General features: G+C 44.4%; 1 protein-coding gene across 1 annotated transcript; it reads right to left on the reverse strand.

Moving 5' to 3' along the window:
- Window positions 1-1,439: 1,439 nt before the first annotated feature.
- On the reverse strand, window positions 1,440-17,894 carry CD28 (CD28 molecule). Its single transcript, XM_035133419.3, has 4 exons — window positions 17,636-17,894; window positions 7,214-7,561; window positions 6,193-6,311; window positions 1,440-2,740 (listed from the first exon to the last, which is right to left on the reverse strand). The coding sequence occupies exons 1-4, from the start codon at window positions 17,688-17,690 to the stop codon at window positions 2,600-2,602; spliced, it is 663 nt and encodes a 220-aa protein (XP_034989310.1). The 5' UTR covers window positions 17,691-17,894; the 3' UTR covers window positions 1,440-2,599.
- Between the last annotated feature and the right edge of the window lie 7,382 nt (window positions 17,895-25,276).

The following is a 25,276-nucleotide window of genomic DNA, read 5'->3' on the forward strand; positions in this document are numbered from 1 at the left end:
CATGGCCCCTACGGCACCCACATGGCTTCTGTAAATGCCTTCGAGAAGCATCGCCGCTGATAACAGGGAGGCTGAAAACAAACACTGGAAGAGTGGAGAGGCCTCATACAATGCAATGCAAGAGGCGAGGGCGGGTGGGGTCTCTGAGATCAGTAGTTCTGGAGTAAGCCATTTATCAAACATATGCCCTCCCCTCCCCCTGACAAGGAAGGATGAGAAAATGAAAGTGATTTAAGCAAGCCAGGCTGTTCAGGGACATCATATTGGGTGATAAGGGATGGGAGGAAACAGATCATGCTGAGCCCAAAGGTTAGGGTGTGCATTTGCCATCTAAATAATGAATTACTCTGCCGGGGTGCGATTGCTGTTAAAAGCAGGTGGGTGCGCCACGAAAAAGATACTGCCTGTTTCTGTTGTAGCCTAAGCAGCGCATCTTCTTGCCTTTCCGCTACTAAGCAGAAAGAATCGCCGGGCAATACTTGTATTAAACATGCTCTCGTTGAAAGTGGATCCAAGAGAATGGCACAAGCCCACTTTATTTTGGGAGAAGGCATTTGCCCTTTTCATAGCGGTGTTGGTCTTGACACCTTGACACCTTTCTGTCTTTAGAGACAATGGAGTTATTTTTTAAAAAATGCGCCCAGTACTGGATTTACATATAAGCTAAACAAGTTATGGCTTAGGGCCCCACTCTCTTGGGGGGCCCAAAAAAAATTAAAGGGGGAAAATGGCTGTGCATTTCCAAAATATAAGATAAAGAACAAATAAAATGAAACCTACATACAGCAACAGTGTTTTGTTTTGTGTTTTGTAGGCTTCTATGATGTAAGTAATGGGCCCCGCCTGCTAGCCTGCTCCCTAAAATATCACTGGTTTGCTCATTTCTAACAGCGACAATTTGGTGTTGACAAAGGACAGCTGGACATACAAAGGGCCCCATTACCTTCAGTAGCTCAGGGCCTCACCAAACCTAAATCCGGCCCTGGATGCGCCCATAACAAAGGTGCTACCTAGGGGTAACACGCGTATGCAACAAATGACAAACTTATGCGCATCTCGATGCAAAATGAGTTCATTGCTCGCTAAGTCATTTCAAGTCGTGCGTTGGCCTTGCCCTGGCTACATTCTTTCTGTGCTTTGTTTGATTCCTTGCACTCAGGAACATTCGCCATAGCTGCCAAGTCTCCCGTATTCCCCGGGAAACCCCTGTTTTTCCAGCTGTTCCCAGCCAAAAAAACGGATTTTTTTTTCCTGGTTTATTCTGGTGCGGCGGCCATTTTGGAATTGGGCGGAGCATGCTCAGAAGCGACTTGATGCTGCTGTGCCCAGTTCCAAAATGGCTGCAGCGCGACTTCTGGTGCGGCGGCCTTTTTGGAACTGGGCACAGCAGCATCAAAGGTCACTTCTGAGCATGCTCCGCCCAGTTCCAAAATGGCGGCAGCGCTACTTCCGGTCTGGTCCCTTATTTCTCAGGCTGGAACTTGGCAGGTATGCATTTGCTAGTGATGGGTGTGCCTCCTGAGGTGGTGCTAAAGATGTGACAGCCTTAGTTGGTTCTTGTTCTGTAAGGCTCCTGTTGGTTCCTGTTCAGTAACGCATATGTCATATGAGTTGTTAACTCATCAAGAAAATTAAAATCATCGTTTTTTGCAATGTCGTGTTTTTTTACTGGCAAAACGGCATTGTACGTCCTACATTTGCTACAAGTGGACAGCATTGAGGGAGGGAGGACCTGTTGCCTTTTTAATTCCAGGCTTCACTTGGCTATAATCATTGAACCATGCATATATTGTGTCCAGACAACAAGAAAGGAAAAAAAAATAATCCCTGTTCTTATCTCTCTTGGATCCCATTGGGAGCCCACGGCATGTGGGTCATCAGTTGATTAATTCTCTCTTCTCAGTGAGGACGTTTTGTCTGCTCCTTCGTGTAGGACATTGTCCAAGCATGAGTGAAAGTCTGCGAATCTCAAGAGTGGTCTCCTATGGCTGCACATTCCACTCTTCCTTAAAGGCTCTCTCAGAAATGACTTGCAGATTGATTGTTTTAGCAGTATGAGGAATTTGTTCATCAGGAGGGAAAGGTACTCTGCAGAATTACATGGCAAAGCTATCCAACTAATCACTCACTTCGCTTACAATAGGGTGATGTTCTTTAGAATATGGGCCAACTTAGCTGAATGCTCCTGATCTGTTAAACATATGTTTTAGACTCTCCCATTTGGTATTTCCCCTTTTTGACATGAAAGACAACATATTTTACCTCTGCTCTTTGCTTGGTGATTTGCCAGAGTTTTGGAACAATTTATATACACTATCCTAAGACTGAAGCAATCGAGAAATTGCAGCAATGCTGGTGGAACCAGCATTTGCTTAAAAGAGGTTTATGAGACTGTATTTACAATCCAGTGTCAGTTTTTCTTCTTTTCCACCATCAATATGAAGCATAACTTAACAGTTTTTATCCTTCACGGTGCCGAGAACTCTTTTTCGTGGGGATATCAGTGACCGTCCACAACAGGCACACTGAGCTAAGGGGTGAAATGTTCATTCATTCATATTTCCCATTGTAGGGAATGGACCATTTATGTTACCAATTGTCATGGCTCCCATGATCGGTACGCAGTGTAGTTCCTTGCTGGGACACCTGGCTGTTGAGGTCGCTTCTTCGGAGCATTTGATTGCCAGGCAGTCATGTTGAAATAGTCATTCCGAACAATCTTATTCTTCTTGGTTTTCCGCTACAATGAAAATGATGGAGGGGAGAGAATTTAATTGTTATCATGAACAAAACCCCATGAACAAAATCCACTTTGCAAGGAGTGATGAAACAATTGTGTGTTAATATTTTTTCTGCATTTCTGGGCAGTCTCATAGCTGCCAAGTACCCCGTTTTCTCCGGGAAAACCCCGTTTTTACTTAACTTTTCCCGGTGGTCCCCCGTATCACTTCGTCTCCCGTTTTTCTGTTATTTTCTCCTGCCGGCGGCTTCAAAAGTCGCATCTACGCATGTCCAGAAGTGCATAGACGCGACTTCCGGTGTCAGCGGCGGCCATTTTTTGTGCCCATAGATGGGCGGAGCGACACCGGAAGTTGCGCCGGCGCACTTCCTGACATGCGTACAAGCGACTTTCAAAGCCGGCAGCGGCCATTTTTGGTGCTCATAGAAGGGCAAAGCGACACCGGAAGTTACGTCGCCGCAACGTCCGGTGTCACACGGCTGCTGGTCCCGGATTCTGCAGACCGGGACTTGGAAGGTAAGCATTCTGCAGAGAACTAAACTCAGTCCTCGTGCATCTCCTTACTGGAGAGATACTCAGTACAGTGGTACCTCAGTTTATGAACACAATTGATTCCGGAAGTCAGTTCATAAACTGGAGCGTTCATAAACTGAAGCGAACTTTCCCATTGAAAGTAATGGAAAGTGGATTAATCCGTTCCAGATGGATCCGCTGCGTTCGTAAACCAAGGTGTTCATAAACCGAGGTTCCACTGTACTGACAGCAAGAGAGATACATGAGATTCCCCTTCACTTAATACCCAAAAGCATGGAAAGCAGATGTGTGGGTCTCTTGCTCATCTTCTCATCATCACTTCCTTGCAAGTGTATGGAACAGCTGCAAAAAATGCACGGGTCTCTAGAGCTGAGCTAGCAAAATCTTCCGTACCTTTGACACTATTATTAGCTATTTCAAGAACAATTTTGCTTCTGCGGAGTGTGCTGTCACAATTATTTAACTAGAAAACCTGGAGGGTTCTTGGCACAGTACACAGCAATGAAAGTGCCCCCTTGTAAGGAAGGAAGCCTTGGCTAGAGAGCACAGAGCCACCCAACTTTTCACAATGTTTACGAAAAATTGGCTTGAATCCGTAATTTAGTCCATGGGACGAAATTCAGTGTAGAGCTAAGGAGACTGTTCTGCCAACACAAGCATTTGTGCTTGCCTGATGAAATGATCTCTCCTTCCCCCCCCCCGACACACTCATCTGGGGTTCTTTTGACACCCCTCAAATGACTTTGGGAGAGAGGGGGGACCCCACTAGCATGGTTTGCACAATCGGGGGGGGTGCGCATTCACCAAGATGCAGGCTCCTAAAATGGTAAAAAAGTTGGAGCTGAGGCTGAGTAGCATCACTGTACTATTTTTACTTCTTTAAAAAAAAAATCATTATTATTATTCATCCAATTTATGTACCGCCCTTTATCAAAAGATCCCAGGGCAGTGTGCAACATTAAATATCATTTGATGAGCACTCCAGTAATTCAACCACACTCCAGCCACTCAGTTTTGTATAGGGCCTATTTCCAAGCAGGGGACGAAAACTGATGGGGCGTAAGGCATTTCTGTAATATATTTTTTATTATTTGCACATGTCCCAGTTGACATGTGTCAAGCAGCCAACCCCTGCAGCACTAGTCTTGGAACACACCTGTCTCCGCAGCCTAAAGCAGCAGCATACACCTTATGGCTCAATTTTCCTTCCCACTCTGCAGACAGATTTAAATAGCATGACTTCAGCCCCCTTTCCCAAGGTGGGGTGTGAGAGACCAATCCAATTGCCTTAGGATAACCAGAAGCCATTTTTTAATGCTGCTGGTTATCCTAAAAAAGACATATAATATTCATTTGGAGTGGGAAACTAAGGATGAAAAAGTAAGGTCAGTGATGATAAAATGGGCACAAGATATAGGTCATAATATACAATTTGAAGATTGGATAAAATTATGGAAAATAAATTTGAAGTTTACGGATTGTATATTGTTGAGGGAGAATTACATGAAGATGATGTATAGATGGTATATAAAGGTAAAGGGACCCCTGACCATTAGGTCCAGTCGTGACTGACTCTGGGGTTGCACGCTCATCTCGCATTATTGGCCAAGGGAGCCGGCGTACAGCTTCCAGGTCATGTGGCCAGCATGACAAAGCCGCTTCTGGCAAACCAGAGCAGCACATGGAAACGCCGTTTACCTTCCCACTGTAGCGGTTCCTATTTATCTACTTGCATTTTGACGTGCTTTCGAACTGCTAGGTTGGCAGGAGCTGGGACCAAGCAACGGGAGCTCACCCCATCACAGGGATTCGAATCGCCAACCTTCTGATCAGTAAGCCCTTGGCTCAGTGGTTTAACCCACAGCGCCACCTGGGTCCCATAGATGGTATGTATCACCGGTCAAATTAGCAAAAATGTATAAAAATGAACAGAAGAAGTGTTGGAGATGTGAAGCTGAAGGTACTTTTTATCACATGTGGTGGGATTGTAAGAATGTAAAAATATATTGGGAAATGATATACAATTAATTGGAAAAAATGCTGAAAATAACATTTGTTAAACAATCAGAAGCCTTCCTGTTAGGTATTCTAGGTCAAGATCTGCCAAAAGAGAAGAGGACATTATTTATGTATGCTACTACAGCAAGGAGAATTTTGGTAGCACAAAACTGGAAGACTGGAGAAATTACAACAAAAGAACAATGGCAAGCAAAATTAATAAATTATGCAAAAATGGCAAAATTGACGGACAGACTATGAGAAGGACAACAGACTTTGAAAAAGACTGGAAACCTTTTATAATATACTTGCAGAAACAAAATAAGAATATTGACTTGATGGTAGGACTTAAATAAACATGCACATTTTCTTTTGATATAGAACATTCAAAACAAAGAAGAAATGATATTGTGGACTGGTTGAAACAGCAGTATTTGATAAGGGAGTAAGAAACCAGAAATGGGAGCTGGGGGAAGCCTGGGAGGGAAGGGGTGAAGATGTGTATGTTATTGATATGAGATGTTTGTTCAAATAGAAAAGAAAGTTAATTTTTAAAAAAAATTAAGGATAACCAGCAGCCATTGAAGATCATTGAGCAAGGACCTTCGGCTATCAAACCATACAAAGAGAATTAAAAGATGGTCCAGATTTCCCCAACCTGTTGCCCTCCAGATATTTTGGACTCCAGCATTCTTCTGTCCCAGGCACTATGGCAAGGGATCATGGGAGTTGTAGTGCAAAACATCTGGGCCATGGGGTTATGATCTAGACCTCTTTGCTTGGCAAGGCAGAGTGGGATGCCACATAACTGTATAACTGTATAGAAGTGGGCTAGCTTTTCCCATCTCCAAAATTAGATTATTGTTGCATTTAAGTGTACCTCAAGTACATGAAATAAGTGAGAAACAAGCATTCCTTACCCAACAAAAGAAAAAAGCTGCTGTTGTTACGATACTGTATAAAATAAGGACTCCGATAGCTACTGCCATACTAATGAATTCTGGTCCTTGTTGACATTGAGATTCTGCCGTTTCTGGAGCTTGACAGAGGGGAGAAAAGCTTTAAAACACATCTGCGCAAACTATAAATGTAAAGCTATACAGTATTACCGTTATTCCTAGATCACATTTGATTTCAAAAAAGGAAACTTTCCGAAAATGAGGAAATTGGTTAAAAAGGAAGTTGAAAAAGTCAAGAGCATCGTATCACACCAAAATGCTTGGGAGTTGTTTAAGAACACAATATTAGATACAGTCGCACCTCGTAAGTTGAACAGAATCCGTTCTGGAAGTCCGCTCTACTTCCGAAACGTTTGACTTCCAAAGCGAGGCTTCTGATTGACTGCAGGAAGCTCCTGCAGCCAATTGGAAGCCACGGAAGCCCGGTCGGATGTTTGGCTTCCTAAAGAACGTTCGGAAATTGTAACACTTCCAATTTTCGATCGTTCGGGAGCTGGAACGTTCGACTCCCAAGGCATTCGGGAGCCGAGGTATGACTGTACTGAAATGGAATGTACACCACAGATCTGGAAACATACCATGAGGAGCAAGATAACACAAGTGTGGTTGATGAGCAGGGTCCAAGAAGCTATTGGAGGCAAGACTTCATCTAAAAAATGAAATCTTGTCCAAATGAAGACAACAAAGGAACACAAACTTTGTCACACACACACACCCAAAAAAGGTGCAAGTGGGGAAAGCTGAAAAAGAATTTCAATAACACAAAGGCCGAATAGTTAAACTATGGAACTCTCTCCTGCAGGAGGCAGTGACAGCTGCCAATCTAGATGGTTCAAAAGAGGGTTAGACAAATTAATGCATTAATTAATTCTTTGAGAAAGTGTTGGTTTGCATTTGGCAAGGGGGTAGACACATCTACTGTAAATACTATAATCCTAGCATGAGTGATTTGGGAGATATGCAAGGACTTTCACGTTTGTACCTTTCACGTGAACTAAAGTGCCAAGGCTTTCGTTGAATTCATACGGCGGTGGGTCCAAGATCTCAATTTTGCAGCAGTAAATGTCCGTTTGATTGGCGTGTAGGCTCTGCAGGTAAAAGGAGACTTCGTTTTCTGTCCTGAATGCAACTTGGCAGCTGATTCCTGTACTGTTGGCAATCTTATGGGTGGTGTTCCAGTATATGGAGCAGACTTCCACCCTTTCTATTCCTTTGAGGAGCAAGGCCCTGAATTCCTTTATTTTCTTTCCGTTAGATGTGTAGTTGCAGAATATCTTGGCACTTTCGCTCATTAGACGGAGAGGTCTCTGTTGCACTAAAATATTCGCTTCTGAGGGTGGGGGGGGGAGAAACAAATGTTAGCCAGTGGTGGCACCAGAAGAAAGGGAAATATTAAGGTGAGGAAAGAGCAGAGCAAGTTTTAAAATATAATAATAATAATTTATTATTTATACCCAGCCCATCTGGCTGGGTTTCCCCAGCCACTCTGGGCGGCTTCCAACAGAAAAATAAAATAATCAATTAAACATTAAAAGCTTCCCTAAACAGGGTTGCCTTGAGATGCCTTCTAAAGGTCTGGTAATTGTTGTTCTCTTTGACCTCTAGTGGGAGGGCATTCCACAGGGTGGGTGCCACTACCGAGATGGCCCTCTGCCTGGTTCCCTGTAACTTGGCTTCTCGTAGCGAGGGAACCGCCAGTAGGCCCTCGGTGCTGGACCTCAGTGTCCGGGCAGAACGATGTGGGTGGAGACGCTCCTTCAGGTATACTGGACCGAGGCAGTTTAGGGCCTTAAAGGTCAGCACCAACACTTTGAATTGTGCTCAGAAACGTACTGGGAGCCAATGTAGGTCTTTCAGGACCGATGTTATGTGGTCTCGGCGGCCACTCCCAGTCACCAGTCTAGCTGCCACATTCTGGGTTAGTTGTAGTTTCCGGGTCACCTTCAGAGGTAGCCCCAATCCAAGCGAGAGATAACTAGAGCATGCACCACTCTGGAGAGACAGTCCGCAGGCAGGTAGGGTCTCAGCCTGCGTACCAGATGGAGCTGATAAACAGCTGCCCTGGACACAGAATTGACCTGCGCCTCCATGGACAGCTGTGAGTCTAAAATGACTCCCAGACTGCGCACCTGGTCTTTCAGGGGCACAGTTACCCCATTCAGGACCAGGGAGTCCTCCACACCCGCCCGCCTCCTGTCCCCCACAAACAGTACTTCTGTCTTGTCAGGATTCGATCTCAATCTGTTAGCCGCCATCCAACCTCCAACCGCCTCCAGACACTCACATGGGACCTTCACCGCCTTCACTGGTTCTGATTTGAAAGAGAGGTAGAGCTGGGTATCATCCGCATACTGATGAACACCCAGCCCAAACCCCCTGATGATCTCTCCCAGTGGCTGCATGTAGATCAGGCATGTCAAACATGCGGCCCTCCAGATGTTTTGGCCTACAACTCCCATGATCCCTAGCTAGCAGGACCAGTGGTTGGGGAAGATAGGAATTGTAGTCCAAAACATCTGGAGGGCCGCATGTTTGACATGCCTGATGTAGATGTTAAAAAGCATGGGGGAGAGGACAGAGCCCTGAGGCACCCCACAAGTGAGAGCCCAGGGGTCTGAACTCTCATCCCCCACCACCACTTTCTGAACACGGTAGAGCTGGGCATCATCCGCATACTGTTTCGTATTATTAAACCTTTCCAAAGAGAAACATTGCTGCATTTCATAACAGTGCTTTATTTCTAAATACATTTACTTGGAAGTAACTTACGTAGCGACCAGCTTTAATTAGGACATTAATATAAGATTGCACGATAAAGAAAGCGAGAGAGATTTTTACCATGAGCTGCTGCTAAAAGTGCAACTCTTCTGAGGGAATGGGGAAGGGATATTGAAAACCTTTGTTAAAACAAAAACACACCAAGATGCAGGAAGTATTCTAGGCTTGGCTAGGGGGATAAGTTGTCCTAACTTCTCCTTAAGCAGTCTGCATAAGACTGCCCTAAGTTTTAGGGCCAGGCATGCTCAAGCAAAACCGGATAGAAAAACACTTTATTCAACAGTTGGTGGCTCCAAATGTCAACACAGATCTTCTGAATGAAGCTCATGGCCTGGGAATGTAGCTCAGGTCCTGGGAAACAAAAGAACTCCTCCTTGATCTCAGCAAAAAAAAAAATCCCCCGCAGTTAAATGCATGAGAATCAGGTTGGCTTTCAGAGTAGAGCTCTTTACTGCTGTGGCAGCGTTGCTTCTTCCACACGCGGCTGGAAGTGTAATTCAAACTGTGGTTTTACGCAGTTTGAATGTATAGCTGTGTTATCTGACGATACCCAGTGCCATGTGCAAGATTCTTGTATAAGGTCTAGTCCAGGCATCCCCAAACTTCAGCCCTCCAGATGTTTTGGACTACAATTCCCATCTTCCCCGACCACTGGTCCTGTTAGCTAAGGATCATGGGAGTTGTAGGCCTAAACATCTGGAGGGCCACAGTTTGGGGATGCCTGGTCTATTCAGATGAGGTTATTCGGTGTTAATCTGCAGCCAGCTCCTTGCCACTTTTGCTTCGGTTATTGCTTCCTGTTCAGTGCTGCTGAAAGTTTAATGATTGATTCCCCCTTAATTAGTCCATTCCTGTCCCCTGTAGGATCAGTGGGAGATTTGTTACTGATTCAATTAATTAATTAATAAATTAAAAATGTTTGCGTGCGTTCTAGAATTAGTTTGCAATAAAAGGGGGGGTGAGGAAAATTGAACTATAGGGAAATTTGCCCTTTTAAAGGGCAATTAAAATGCCATTCTTCAGTAGGAATTTAAGGAGTCGGAGATGTTCATTCTGTTTAGGGAGGCTTTTAATGTTTAATAGATTATTTTATTTCATTTTTATGTTGGAAGCCGCCCAGAGTGGCTGGGGAAACCCAGCCAGATGGGTGGGGTATAAATAATAAATTATTATTGTTGTTGTTGTTGTTGTTGTTGTTGTTGTTGTTCTGCCCTGTGTTCATTGCAATCAGTGCTGTTTCTGTTCCACTGCCATTTGGCTTCTGCTAAAACCTATGACACGTATCTCACTGTCCGCTGGAGCCAAAACTAGCATAATTATAATTATGTAGTGCATTTCAATGCATTTTCAATGGAAAGGAAATGTCAACAACAATGCCGAAATATATGCAATTATTTACATAATGTTTGTGGGCTAAAGAAACAACAATAGCGAATGTTGCAAATATTGCAAATATTCGCTTATGTCATTTCCATTCCTGACCTTGGATGAACACACAAAACTTATGTCCATTTCCATTTCTGACCTGATTTTTTTGATATCCTGGTTCTTCAGTAATGCTGTTGCAGCACTGCGCAGGAAACAATAAGAAGGCAAAAAGCTCTAAGAAGGAAGCTGCTAATGACAGGTACAGAAGCCCCGAAAAGCCTTAATAGCCCTTTGACAATCCACACACATTGGCCACTATTATTATTTATGTTGTAAATTTATTTTACCACAAATGAGGTCTGCACAAAGTTGGGACAGCAGTGCAGAAGATGCCAGTTGGCAATAACTGGCACCATCTTTAAAACTGGGTGAGCAAATAATGGCTCTTGAGCTAAAATGCCAGTGAGTGGGGAAGCAACCTCAGGATCCAGCATTATGGGATGTATCCAAGGCAAGTTATAATCGGAGTAGACCCAATGAAATTTATGGACATACCAACATAAGTTCATTAATTTCAGCAGGGGTGTTCTGAGTAGAACTTAGTTGGCTACAACTCCATGTTACATTTACTTCCTGAAATCAAGTCTTTAGGTTTAATTTTATTTCTTCTAGATCTTACAACATATAGGACTATGATCTAAACGTAGTATAAAGTACCATTTTGGCACCATTGCTTGTCTTCCCTCATCCGTCTGCAGCTATATTTAGAGCACAACTGTCTATAGCAGCCAGAAGTTGAAATCTCTTAGTTCTCTGCGTATTGTCTATCATTCTCAAAAACTGTAACGCATCTACCACAGCCGAGAGGCCAAGTGATGATGATGATATAATAAATTACTTATACCCTGCCCATTTGGCTGGGCCTCCCCAGCCACTCTGGGCAGCTCCCAGCAGATTATTAAAAACACAATAAAACAAACATTAAAAACTTCCCTAAACAGGGATGCCTTCAGATGTCTTCTAAAACTCAGAGAGTTGTTTATTTCCTTGACATCTGATGGGAGGGCGTCCCACAGGGCGGGTGCCACTACTGAGAAGGCCCTCTGCCTGGTTCCCTGTAACCTCACTTCTCGCAGGAAGGGGGGAACCACCAGAAGGCCCTCGGAGCTGGACCTTTAAGCTCATCCGTAACTTGTATCAGAGCAGGCTGTTGAAGGACCTGGAAGCCAAGGCTCATCTAGTGAACCCCTTCAAAGCATTCTTGGACCATCTTACGTCCCCGAGCTAGAACACCTGGAGGAAAGGAACCAGCTTCGTTCCGATACTCTTGACCACAAGACAACAGCTCTCTGCAAAGTCCGGGTCCTTTCATAAGCTGCAAGTTTATAGGCAGAAATCAAATCCATGCATGCAGCCCATGGAGATCTATTCCTAGGACCTGGATGATTGACAGATGTTTTCTTTTCTGAAGGAAAAAAAATGCTGGATCCTTACCTTCCAAGTCCCGGACTGCAGAATCCGGGACCGGCAGCCGTGTGACACCGGAAGTTGTGTCGACGTAACTTCTGGTGTCGTTTTGCCCTTCTATGGGCACCAAAAATGGCCGTCGCTGGCTTCAAAAGTCGCTTCTACGCACGTCAGGAAGTGCGTCGATGCAACTTCCGGTGTCGCTCCGCCCATCTATGGGCACCAAAAATGGCCGCCGCCAACACCGGAAGTCGTGTCTATGCAGTTCCAGACATGCGTAGATGCAACTTTTGAAGCCGGCGGTGGCCATTTTTGGTGCCCATAGAAGGGCAAATCAGAAAGAAAAAAATGGCCGCCGGCAGGAGAAAATAACGGAGAAAAACGGGAGACGAAGTAATACGGGGGACCACCGGGAAAAGGTAAATAAAAACAGGGGTTTCCCGGGGAAAACAGGGCACTTGGCAGCTATGGCTGGATCACAAGTTGTTTATGCAGGTGCACAAACACACACACACACACACACACACACACACACACATTTAACATGCTACTCAAAATGACAATGGGATGCTTGTGAGGTGGGTGTGGGTGTAAAGAAGAGAGCCTCACAAACAAATGATAAGAGTTTGCTGCTCTGTGTGTGTGTGTGTGTGTGTGTGTGTGTGTGTGTGTGTGTGTGTGTGTGGCATTAACCTCCTCCCACAAACTGAGTGGAAGAAAATGCTACAACCCGAGTGGAAGAAAATGCTGCAACAGTGGCTTTCAAATGACTTGCACATCATCAACATGTCAGGTGCCTCTAGACCAGCATCCTGTTTTCGATAATGGCAAGGCATGAAGGTCCCAGGAAGCACTCCTGCAGGGCTTGGACACCGTAGTGTCCATCCAGATTTAAATAATAGCTTCCCTTGCTCTGTAAGAGGGGGCTGAAGAAGATTGGGTCTAGGAAGCAGTGAATGCCTCATTGCAAGAAGCACGAAGGCGGTGTTGCACGCTCTCCTTAACAGGAGGAGAGGACTATTACTAAAGTGTATACTTTATATACTAAATATTCCCTTCTTTGGCAAGGTACTGGAGGGTGCTCTTTGAGCCAGCACTGGTCAAAGGTCCAGGTGGCTTCAGTTGCTATTTCGGGCTGGTTCACCAACTACTGCCCTTCCTGTACAGAGATGATGATGATGATGATGATGATGATGATGACGACGACTTATTGCTTATTGCCAACTGGGCCTCCCCAGCCACTCTGGGCAGCTTCCAACAAATGATTAAAAAATACTTTAAAACAGTCATTTAAAACTTCTCTAAACAGGGCCGCCTTCAGATGTCTAAACAGGGCTGCCTTCAGATGTCTTCTAAAAGTCAGAGAGTTGTTTATTTCCTTGACATCTGATGGGAGGGCGTTCCACAGGGCGGGTGCCACTACCGAGAAGGCCCTTTGCCTGGTTCCCTGTAACCTCACTTTTCGCAGGGAGGGAACCGCCGGAAGGCCCTCAGAGCTGGACCTTGGTAACCTTGGGACTAGGCTGCTGCAGTGCGCTCTACGTGGGGCTGCCCTTGGAAATGGTTTAGAGGTTGCAACTGATACAGAATTCAGTAGCCAGGCTGCTAGCAGGCTCCACTGACCAGGTCTCAAAGACTTCCACTTGGTTACTGATGCACTTCCAAACCCGACTCAAGGTGCTTGGGCCTCAAATAACGGAAGGAGCAGCTCCTCCTATACAACCTTGCTCAAGTATGAGGCATAATGTTTAACAACATGACCGAGCACCAAAATGCTTCGTTCACTGCTTTGCCATAAGCAAAATGATAAGGAGCTATGTCTGAGTTGGTATTTAAAATTACTTTTAAGTGAAAGCAAGAGCCCTTTCACCCATTTTTAATTGTTTGTTCTTTGTCTAAGATGGCCTGCTGATTTTTACTGCTTTAATCAACTAGCTGCCCTTTGACTTTGAGTCTCTGCCATCTCTGAGACTTTTATAAACAAATCAAACTTAAGCTTTGCATGGAAGACATAAGGTGGAGACCACACCTCTCTGCTGATTTATATGTTGGCTGCAATCCTGCACACAGGTGGTTGTTTTTATTTTATTTTATTTTACCCCACCCATCTAGCTAGGTTTCCCCACCCACTCTGGAAACCTCCCAACAGAATATTAAAAACTCCATAAAACGTCAAACATTAAAAGCTTCCCTAAACAGGGCTGCCTTCAGATGTCCTCTAAAAGTCGGAGAGTTGTTTATTTCCTTGACATCTGTTGGAAGGGCGTTCCACAGGGCGGGCGCCACTACCAAGTAGGCCATCTGCCTGGTTCCCTGTAACCTCACTTCTCGCAGTGAGGGAACTGCCAGAAGGCCCTTGGTGTTGGAGACAAACCACAGGGGATTCAGAACCTTCAAGAAGCTTCCGGATGAATCCGGATGAATCTGGTTGTTGAAATAGAGCAGAAGGAAGGAAGGAAGATCAGGGTCTATTGGTAGAGCTCAGCTTTGCAGTCGGGAAACCAGAGGTGAAATAACTTATTTACTCTAGAGATTGCATACAACCAGAATGATTTTTCTCCCCCAGCCACAATCAGTCCACCATTTCTATATTGAGTAGTTTCTACATTTAAGATCCAAACCGGCCATTTTGAAATCACCTACCTTGCACCATGGATATGGAATAACTGACTGGTTCAAAATTGGGAAAGGTGTACGACAAGGCTGTATATTGTCACCCTGCTTATTTAACTTATATGCAGAATTCATCATGCGAAAGGCTGGACTGGATGAATCGCAAGCCGGAATTAAGATTGCCGGAAGAAATATCAACAACCTTAAATATGCAGATGACACCACCTTGATGGCAGAAAGTGAGGAATTAAAGAACCTTTTAATGAGGGTGAAAGAGGAGAGCGCAAAATATGGTCTGAAGCTCAGCATCAAAAAAACCAAGATCATGGCCACTGGTCCCATCACCTCCTGGCAAATAGAAGGGGAAGAAATGGAGGCAGTGAGAGATTTTACTTTCTTGGGCTCCTTGATCACCGCAGATGGTGACAGCAGTCACGAAATTAAAAGGTGCCTGCTTATTGGGAGAAAAGCAATGACAAACCTAGACAGCATCTTAAAAAGCAGAGACATCACCTTGCCAACAAAGGTCCGTATAGTTAAAGCTATGGTTTTCCCAGTAGTGATGTATGGAAGTGAGAGCTGGGCCATAAAGAAGGCTGATCGCCAAAGAATTGATGCTTTTGAATTATGGTGCTGGGGGAGACTCTTGAGAGTCCCATGGACTGCAAGAAGATCAAACCTACCCATTCTGAAGGAAATCAGCCCTGAGTGCTCACTGGAAGTACAGATCCTTAAGCTGAGGCTCCAATACTTTGGCCACCTCATGAGAAGAGAAGACTCCCTGGAAAAGACCCTGATGTTGGGAAAGATAGAGGGCACAAGGAGAAGGGGACGACAGAGGCCAAGATGGTTGGACGGTGTTCTTGAAGCTACCAACATGAGTCTGACCAAACTGTGGAAGACAGGAGTGCCTGGCGTGCTCTGGTCCATGGGGTCACGAAGAGTCTGACACGACTAAACGACAACAACAACAACCTTGCACCATTGGTTAGGCAAAGCATCATCACTGATTCTACCTGCAGAACAGCTATTTTAGAAATGAGGCTCTGTGGTTTGCAGAAGGACATCATGCAATAATTCATCGGGACTTGATGCGGGGACCCAACACGAGCCGGTGAATTCGCTGCATCGCAATGACTTTGGTGTGGCCCACAGTGGTTATTAAATACTTACTTCATTATCTTTCATCATCATTACTTTATGAGACCATTTAAAGGCAGCTGCTGCTAATTTGCTCTCTGGAGGTGCGAGCTGTTCATTTATAATATCTCAGTTCTCTTCAGCTTAGTTTGACAGAGAAAGCTGTGAATTATAAATCTGAACGAGGGATAAGGAACTAAAGTAGGTGCGCTCTTAAGAAATATGAGTAATCCGCAATCGATGCACACAGAACCTTTAACCAGGAGTGGGAATGCAAGGAATTCAAAAAGGTGCTATAGTGTCTAAAAGTTGTCCTAAATGTCAATAATCCTTTGCTAAATAACCATACTGAAAGAGTATTCACTTTCATTTGTGTAATCTCACTGTATACAAGTTGACAATAAAGTATTTCAATTTTTGTGATTTCTGCCTGTATCGACATTATTCTGCCCTTTCGAACAAAGCTTATTCTGCCCTTTCGAACTTCAGAAATTCGAGCTTTGATAAGCTAATAAAAACAAGTCTTTAATGGGTCTCAAGAACAGTGCTGCATTTAGAGCAGGCATCCCCAAACTGCGGCCCTCCAGATGTTTTGGCCTAAAACTCCCATGATCCCTAGCTAACAAGACCAGTGGTCAGGGATGATGGGAATTATAGTCCAAAACATCTGGAGGGCCGAAGTTTGGGGAGGCCTGATTTAGAGCATCACAAAAGCAGCATTTAAGGGGTGAAAACATGGGGCTGGAGCTAAGTAGGAACAATTCAAAATCTGAAAGATGCGCTGAAATCTTTTTTTAAAATCCTGAACGGGCTGTTTCTGATGCATGGAATGTGTGCAAATATGATGCTAGTTTATTCTATATATCAGGCCTGTCCAACTTCCAAGAGACTACGATCTACAACCACTATAAAAGTACTGGTAATGATCTACCCATTGGATTGACTAGAGTTGTTGAGCTTTTTTTAGGGAAGCCAAAGTTAGATTGTGACGGGTGGAATTTCAACCGTAGAACAGCAAATTCAAGTTGTTCAAAATGGATTTGGTGATCTTGTGCCACAAACCAACTTGGAAATAAAAATTGAACTATTTGCAGTAAGGAAAGTGACGGGGGGAACTGCTGGAAAGTGTGGGATAACAATTGCTTTATGGAGTGGTTTGTTGCCCACAAACAAACTAAAATGAATTACCAACAATTAATGGGTGCTATATAATAATCCCACTTCATGCAAGCAAATCACAACAAATGCTTACTAAACAGGTCACCTGAAGCAACCCTGCTGATAATCTCTCACAAGGACTGTGACCAAACCATATTATATTTGTTAATTTTCCAAACACTGCAGACAGCAAACTTCCAAAGGAAACAAAGATATCAATTAACCAAATGCTGTTTTATACAACCTTAATGTTGGGCACACTATAGAAAATAAGGAACCAGAACGTATATTGTATGACACGTATCTAAGCAAATCTTCAAATGCAACCAATTTGAGATCTTCATGCTATTAATTTATTATATTTGTTGCACATGTATCCTACTCTCCCTCCAAGAAGCCCGAAGCAGCTTATTTATGGCTCCCAGCTTATTTCTTATCTGGGCAGCGTACAGAACAAAAATCTGCTTAGCTTCAGCAACCTTTTTAAAAGCATCATGTACCACAGACCCTTCTCAAAAAATACAGACTGGTGATTAAAGCTAGATCAGTTACTAATTTTTTTGCCAATGTCCAGAAATGGCACCCTTTATTTCAACCCTGTATCATTTTTTATGCAAGGCAGCAGAGTCCTAATCAAGCTTGTTCTGAATTAATGTGGTTTACACCCAAGTAAATTGGCATAGAATCCAGCCAATAACAGTGGAACATTCTCCCCTGGGAGGTTGTGGACTCTCCTTCCTTGGATATTTTTAAGCAGAGGTTGGATGGCCATCTATCATGGATGCTTTAGCTGAGATTCCTGCATTGCAGGGAGTTGGACTAGATGACCCTTGGGGTCCCTTCCAACTCTACAAGGCAGAGACAGAGAGAAATGATTTACCTGTTAGGCTGTCAGGCTGAATTATGCTGAGCGCAGTAAGGATCCACAAGATCATGGTGTGAAAGGGTGGGCTGGAAATCTTGGCCCCGTAGAGACAGAGAAGACCGAGGAGGTAAAAAAGCAAATTGACTTTTCAGGTCAAAAGGCAGCCACCTCGCAGATTTCCTTCTCATCTTTTCCTCTGAGTGGCATACAGGAAACAGAGTTACAAACAGGAAACAGTGCTCTTTGATGACTTTACCAATTTGTCTTTGTTTATTAATCCTTTTGTTCCCCTATACCTCTTTTTCAGATCAAGTTGCTCAGTCATAGGGAACCAACATCCTGTTCTGAATTTTGCAGGAAGGAAATGACAGCTCCCAAAATGTATATGAACATGATAGTTTGGAGCCCAGTTAGACTAGACACTGGTGTTCGAGGCAAAGATTAATTTCACTTCTGTTGAAAGACCACTGCAGCCCATCCATGGGCCATAGTCCTGAGGCAAGCTGGGTCTCATCTGTTTTTTCGCTTACCTGTCGCCCTAGGCAGTGGTAGCATCTGCATCCCTAGGAAGGGAGAGCTGCTGCCACCATAGCAGCCAGAAAGGCAAAATGTTTTGTGCCAGTTTCACCACAACTTCTACGCATGGGTCTGAGCGGTTTTGCCTTTGCCTCGCCACTTTGCCCTGGAAAACCCAATCTTTAGCACCAAATCGGAACAAACAGCCATCTGTGAAAAACCTGGTTGCCATTTGTTCCGATTTAGCGCTGATTTAGCGCATGACAGGGCGAACAGACGGGTGGATAAGCCCTCAATCATGAAATCCCTAGGAAAGAGCCAGCTGTCAGGAGTCCAGTTTCCCAGCTTGATAACACAGTAAAGGTAAAGGTAAAGGGACCCCTGACCATTAGGTCCAGTTGTGACCGACTCTGGGGTTGCGCGCTCATCTCGCATTATTGGCCGAGGGAGCCGGTGTACAGCTTCCAGGTCATGTGGCCAGCATGACAAAGCCGCTTCTGGCAAACCAGAGCAGCACATGAAACGCCGTTTACCTTCCCGCTGTAGCGGTTCCTATTTATCTACTTGCACTTTGATGTGCTTTCGAACTGCTAGGTTGGCAGGAGCTGGGACCAAGCAATGGGAGCTCACCCCGTCACAGGGATTCGAACCGCCGACCTTCTGATCAGCAAGCCCTAGGCTCAGTGGTTTAACCACAGCGCCATAATTAAGCGTAGACAAAGCCTCCAGCCTCATTACTCAAGATGACCCTTCTGAAGACTCCTTCTGGCCTCGACAGAAGAAACTGAACTCACGACCTTTACGTCTCTTGTTTTGCTTCCTATCTAGCAGCCCTCCCATTCGTCAGCTCGTTGGACTTAGTGGATCAGTTCCACCCCCTTCCTGATCTGAGAGGCTGTCTCTGAATCTATTCGCGCCGATTTGTGCTCCCGGCGAGCTTTGGCTGTGTTCAGGCCTGCTCTCAGCTACTGCCTTATCAGCCTGCCCATCAAGGTCAGGAAGCTCTGTTTTCGTTAGTCTCTTTGTTGTAAGGAGATTATCTCGGTACCACGAGTTTTACCTTGTAATGAGGCAAAACCATAAAATATGCACTGGCCATTGGTCATGCTAGTTAGGACTGGTGGGAGTTGGAGATCAACTATATCTGGAAAGCTTCTAGTTCCCAACTCCCACTCTACACCCAGGTTGAGGGGTAGAAGATCAGGAACATTAGCTTGATGTTGAAGATCTGGAACTCAGGTCTGCACAACAAAGCTCTTGAAAAAACGATCAAATAGCAATATTTATCTCTCTGGATTCCTCTGTTCTTTAACTGGAGACTATATTGGGGGTGCGGGTGGCGCTGTGGGTTAAACCACAGTCTAGGGCTTGCCGATCGGAAGGTCGGTGGTTCGAATCCCCGCAACGGGGTGAGCTCCCATTGCTCAGTCCCTGCTCCTGCCCACCTAGCAGTTCAAAAGCATGTCAAGTGCAAGTAGATAAATAGGTACCCCTCCGGCGGGAAGGTAAACGGTGTTTCCATGCACTGCTCTGGTTTCGCCAGAAGCGGCTTAGTCATGCTGGCCACATGACCTGGAGAAACTGTCTGCGGATGAACGCCGGCTCCCTCGGCCAGTAAAGTGAGATGAGCGCCACAACCCCAGAGTCGTTTGTGACTGGACTTAACTGTCAGGGGTCCCTTTTACAGGTTCTAGTACAGTAATATTTTATGTGAACTTTCAATTAAACAATTGAAATTTAAAAAGGACACTGGCTTCAAATGACACAAACTTTACCAACCTCTGCTGAGAGGTGTAAGTTTGCAGGTTCATGTGTTTCTATGTTTTAAAAAGAAAAGTTAACCAGGTAAGTTTTTTTTCTATCTCCCAAAACCTCAAAAGAAAGGACCTTTCTAAAGGTGACATCCAAACAAAATTAATTGTCCATTATTCATTTATGCTATGAGTCCCCAACCTTAATATTTTACTTTCTGAATGTATTGCTATTTTGCCCCGTCCAAAAAAAAAAAAGAAAGAAGAAAGAAATTTCATCAGAACAATAAACAGCAAAGGCATAAATTAGTCCAAAATGACCCGTTTTAAGGCATGTACAGTTGCTGCCTCATTCTACATTTCTCCCAGTAAATAGCAAGGTCACCTGCAAGGTGATCATCACCATTCAAAGATGTCAAACATCAGGGCAGTCTTGAGCAAGTCGCGCGCCCTGGAGCTGAGGGGCGGAGATCGCTCCGGCGCCCCCGCCCTCGCAGGGCGCAGCATGGTTTCCGCGCAGCTTCATCACGCAGCACCCCGCCTACCGGCCCGGCGCCCTAACACACCGCGCCACCGGGAGTCTACCTAAAGCCGGCCCTGTATGGGATAGTAAACTAGCAGGGTATTGGCAGCATGTCATGCTTTTTCCATGCCTGTCTGACACCACAAGGAAGGGAGGAACCCATCAGCAATACCCCAGAGAGGAAGACACTTTCCCAAGAGATTTAGCTGGTCCGGCGCCCTGGCACACCGCACCATCGAGGGTCTACCTAGAGCTGGCCCTGTCACACATGGACACAGGTGTAACCTAGCGATACACATCTTGACATAATCTCAAAATTTGATGATGGGAGCCCTCAAGAGTTTATCTATTATACAGAAAATTCAAGCAACTGCAGTACAGAAGCTGGGCTGTTGCAGCGCCTCCATTATCATATGTGAATTTCAAGCAAAGGCCTGGAAACCAAATTTTCGCAAGCCTTGAAGAACAAGGTTTTCAACTGCTGTTGAAACACAGGGATGAGTATTCTTTAGAACTACCTCATTCGGGCTGGGTGGGGTATATTTTTGCAGTTATTAATAAACATGGGAATATGAAAAGAAATAATGTACAACTTTCAAACTATTTATAGAACATATGACCATTCAGCTTCCAGAGTCCAAGCCAAAATCAGCTGAGCTCCAAATTCAACAATCCTCTACTTGAATTTTCTCGAATTCCCAAACCCAACAGAGTGATTATTGCCAAATATGATGGAGAACAGATGTTTCATTGTATTTTGGTAAGGGGAAAGTACTGACTCATAGCAAAGTGGAACCTTTTTTTTTCTGGGCTGGGATAGAAAAACACTGTAAATATACCAGGAACAGTTTTAAATATTTCCGCAGAGGAACCGGTGATTTCTCCGATGGCGAGAAGTGTGAGGGAGCTGCTTCTTCTAGATGAAAAAAGAAACTGGTGCTCATTTAGGTATGGGAATCATAGACTAAGAAAAACAAGATGCTAAGTGCTATTGTTTCTTGCAATTATTTAAATTGAAAAGAAAATTAGTTGGTTTTTATTCTTAATCCCCCCCCCAAAAAAAAAATCTGCTGGGAACTTCTATTGGGCAAACCCATTGATATTCATAGGTGTTTTACAGGAGCGCTGCGCTATGTTTGCAAATCTGCCGTACATCTTGTGGAGAGAAAAGTCGGTGTGCACAATATACCCAGGGCGAGGACCTCTGCCCTCCTGATGCAATTCAACTCCCATCAGCCCTAGCAAAGATAGCCAATGGCCCAGAGTTGTCGTTCAGCCGTTCAGCAAGATTTAGAGGGCCACAGGGGAAGGGCTAAAGCTTGGTGGTAGAGCAGCAGCCCAGGTTGGCCGATAGAGGAGTAATAATAGTAATAATAATAATAATAATAACAACAACAACAACAATGGACATAATGGAACAAGGGACTTGGGCAGGATCTACACTAGGGTGGTGACTTTTTTACAACCTCATCTACCTGTATCATAATTTGATGAGCTTTCATTAAAGAACAGATAAAACCTTACTTTCAAAGAGATTTGATTTTAAAAAAACCTCACGCACGAAATGATTTTAAAAATTTTATGTATCAGTTTTTGGACCATTTTTGAAGTCACTGTAAGCAGATATAAAATTGAACCCGAGCTTTAGAGTCACATATATACAACATTATATAGGGTCATCAAACACACAAGGAAGCTTTTTTTTAGCTGCAGTAACAGTATAGACGCCGCTAGAGGACGATGTTTTGCTACCTCTCCTGTAGGTTCTTTTCCCAGCATGCCCGGCAGGGTCTGCTGGCTCAGTTTTGAGGTCCCCAAAAGGGGCTTTTACCTTGCGCAGGTGTGACATTTGTATACCCTATGTTGCTAAGAACACTCCCCATTGTGGAATGTGGTGTTGTGTCCAAATATATAGAATTTTATACTAAACAACTAAACAACAACATATATAGAATTGTTAATACAATTTTATGAAATGGTAAAACGGCATACAAAAAAATTAATATATTTTTTAATATTTCAATGGAATATACCTCATTTTAGTCATTAATAGGCAAAATTTCATCCATTTGTGCTACAGGAAATAATTTTTGAGGAAAAAAATGAAAAAGTCACCACCCTAATCTACACTGACCTGTTGGGTGTTATTTCCCCCTATTAGAAGAATATTAGAGATGTCGTTCTAAAACGTCACAGGGCACACTTGTTAATTAAAATGTTTTTTACCTTAATTTTTCTGGCCAAAGGTAAGCAATACCCAGCCTCACCATTTTCCAAAGTGCTGTTTCCTTTCCCTGCTGGTCATTGGTTGCTCTGCTCCACCCCCTGGGGTCACATTTTAATTCGCCTTTGCTCCCTCACTCCTTCCATGAACCCCATCCCATAAATACCATTGGAGAGGGGTCAGATTTTGAATGCAGGGGGAAAAGGTGAAACAGTATGTAGGACACATGAGCAGCGTTTCACCAAGATAGCAGCATAAAACAATTAAAAATAGGTGAGAGATAAAAGCAACATAGTAGTGCATTAGGAACATAAAAAGGAGGATGTCATGTGACATCTATGTTATCAAAACCGTCCCTTAACCCTTCTTTAATGTTAAAAACCGTGTGTGTAGATCCGCTCTTGCATCGTTGCTGTTTGTGTGCGCAGCACAAAGATGCACCCAATTTTATTTTCTCCCACTGGTCTTTCTGTTCAAACAGGTGCTGCAGGTTTTTTGAACTCTACAAAAACCCACCAGACCTGTTGGCTTAAAAGTGGCTATGAAATTTGGCGCACCCATACAAGACGGCAATGGGGCTTTTTCAATACCACCAATTCACCATCCTAGGCGCTGCATCCCGTTAGATTCTCCTGTCTTTTATAACTTCTGCAGTCACAATTGAAAGGGACGGAATGGTAGCTAAGCACATGGAACAGCGCCATCTAGTGGTTGGCAGGGTCGTTTATATAATCGTTACAACTTGTCTCCCTCCGCCGAAGCAAATAACAACCACATTGTTTTCAGGATGGTCAGTAATCTGCCAACCAGTATGGTTTTTGTTGTTGTTTGTTGTTGGTTCCCCCCCCCTTTGTTTGCTCACTGATCCACTTGTATCACAAGTTGTAGCTAAGGCTGAGTTACTGGGGCATGCTAGGTCCTCACTCTCTGTTGTGAGTGTGTCGTTTTCCAGTAGCATGGTTTCTGAGTCATTAGAATTCCCTGGCAAAGCCTCCACAAAGACTGGACCCCCTTGAGAAGGTATGTCCGCTGCAATATCTCATTGACTCTCCCTCTGCTGTATCTCTCTCCCCTTGAGAATGTTGCCGACCCTTCTTTAGTTGAACCTAGAACCTGTGCACCGGATTGCTCACCAGTAATCTGGATCTAAGACCACATGCCACAAATGAAACGTGAGCAGGGGCCCTTACCTCAAGGCCTTCCTCTCTCCATACAGACTCTCCAAGTGTCCCTGTTTTCCAGGGACGTCCCTGATTTAGAGAAGCCGTCCCGGTTTCTGGCTTGATCCCGAAATGTCCCACTTTTCCTTAGGATGTCCCTATTTTCATTGGGGAAATTGGGAGGGTATGGAATTATCCAACCCCTGAGCTGTCTGAAGGCAATCCTGTATAGGGAAGTTTTTTTATGTTTAATGTTTTATTATGTTTTTCTATATCTTGGAAGCTGCCCAGTAAGATGTGTGCAGTATAAATAGTAAGGTATGTGTGGTATAAATAGTAAAATTGTCATGATGGACTGGGACATCCCTCTTTTCATCAGAGAAATGTCGGAGGGTATGTCCATATGAAGATATCTGGACCCTGCAATCATCCTCTGAGGCCTTCTCCATGAGAGGTCCGGAGTGTGGCATCAGGAGAATGGGCCTTTTCTGTGGTGGCTCCCCATTTGCGGAATGCTCTCCCCGGAGAGGTTTGCCTAGCGCCTTCCTAGTGCACCTTTAGGCGAAAGCATTCTTCTTCAACCAGGCCTTTGGCTAACTAACATCTGATGTCCTTTTAAATGCGTTTGTGGGAAGGGGTTTGTTTTCGTTCTGTTCTTGTTTTTATCTCGTCTTTTTATGCCGTGAACTGCCGTGAGATCTACAGATGAAGAGCGGTATGCAAATATAATAAGAAATAATGCTAGAATTCAGAGGCATACAGCAGTATTTCGCAAGCCCTCTTCAAGCACTTTCCCTGAACAGAAAATACAAGCACATATAGAGGGCCTGGGAAACATTGTCCCAACCCTGTTCCCAGCATCTGCCCACTCCACTCCTGACCTGCTTGCCCTGAGTGGGAATATCTGGAGGGACTTAGAAGTTTTCCTCCAATCAGGAACCCTGGGTTAACAGGATTCCCAGTTGTGAGGGGACTTCTAATGTCAAATAGACTTAAATGCCCCCTTTCAGACCTTCCCACTCAATGCAGGAAGGTCAGGCCAGAATGAGTGGGGCGCAGGGCTGCTTTTTTCCAGCTGGAACTAGGCAGAACTCCATTCCAGCACCTCTCAGGTGGGCACCACTGGCATTCTAAGAAAATAAGGGAGATGTTCGTTGTGAGTTGCGGTACCTCTTTTTCCACAAAAATAGCCCTGGCGGGGCCAATGTATACAAGGACATTGGGAGAAAGAGCTATCACTCCCAGATTCAGAGCCACTAGTCAAGCTTTCTCTGGAAGAGCAGAGCATTAGGAAGTCAGAGGGTTCTATATTTAAATTGCTCCCTTCGTTGCTCATGCTGAATCCAGGCTGGCAACTGTCCTTCCCTGAGCAGCAATTATGCTCTGAAGGAAAGCCTGAATTAAACGACTCGGCTGCGTGTTCACGTGAAAGATCTTACCAATTAAAAAAAAGAGGGGGTCTGTCAGGATGCTGGCAGGGGC

This window comes from Zootoca vivipara, chromosome 1, assembly GCF_965207765.1.
Source record: "Zootoca vivipara chromosome 1, rZooViv2.hap1.1, whole genome shotgun sequence".
Lineage (NCBI taxonomy): Eukaryota > Metazoa > Chordata > Lepidosauria > Squamata > Lacertidae > Zootoca > Zootoca vivipara.

What these genes read in the sequence shown, in the direction of transcription:
- CD28 (XM_035133419.3), bottom strand. Translation starts at nt 17,690, where the DNA reads ATGATCTTGTGGATCCTTACTGCGCTCAGCATAATTCAGCCTGACAGC. An exon ending in TCAGCCTGACAGCCTAACAG is followed by an intron (nt 7,562 to 17,635) that starts GTAAATCATTTC and finishes CCCCACCCTCAG; the next exon opens with AAGCGAATATTTTAGTGCAA. An exon ending in CAGCTTTTTTCTTTTGTTGG is followed by an intron (nt 2,741 to 6,192) that starts GTAAGGAATGCT and finishes TTTTCATTGTAG; the next exon opens with CGGAAAACCAAGAAGAATAA.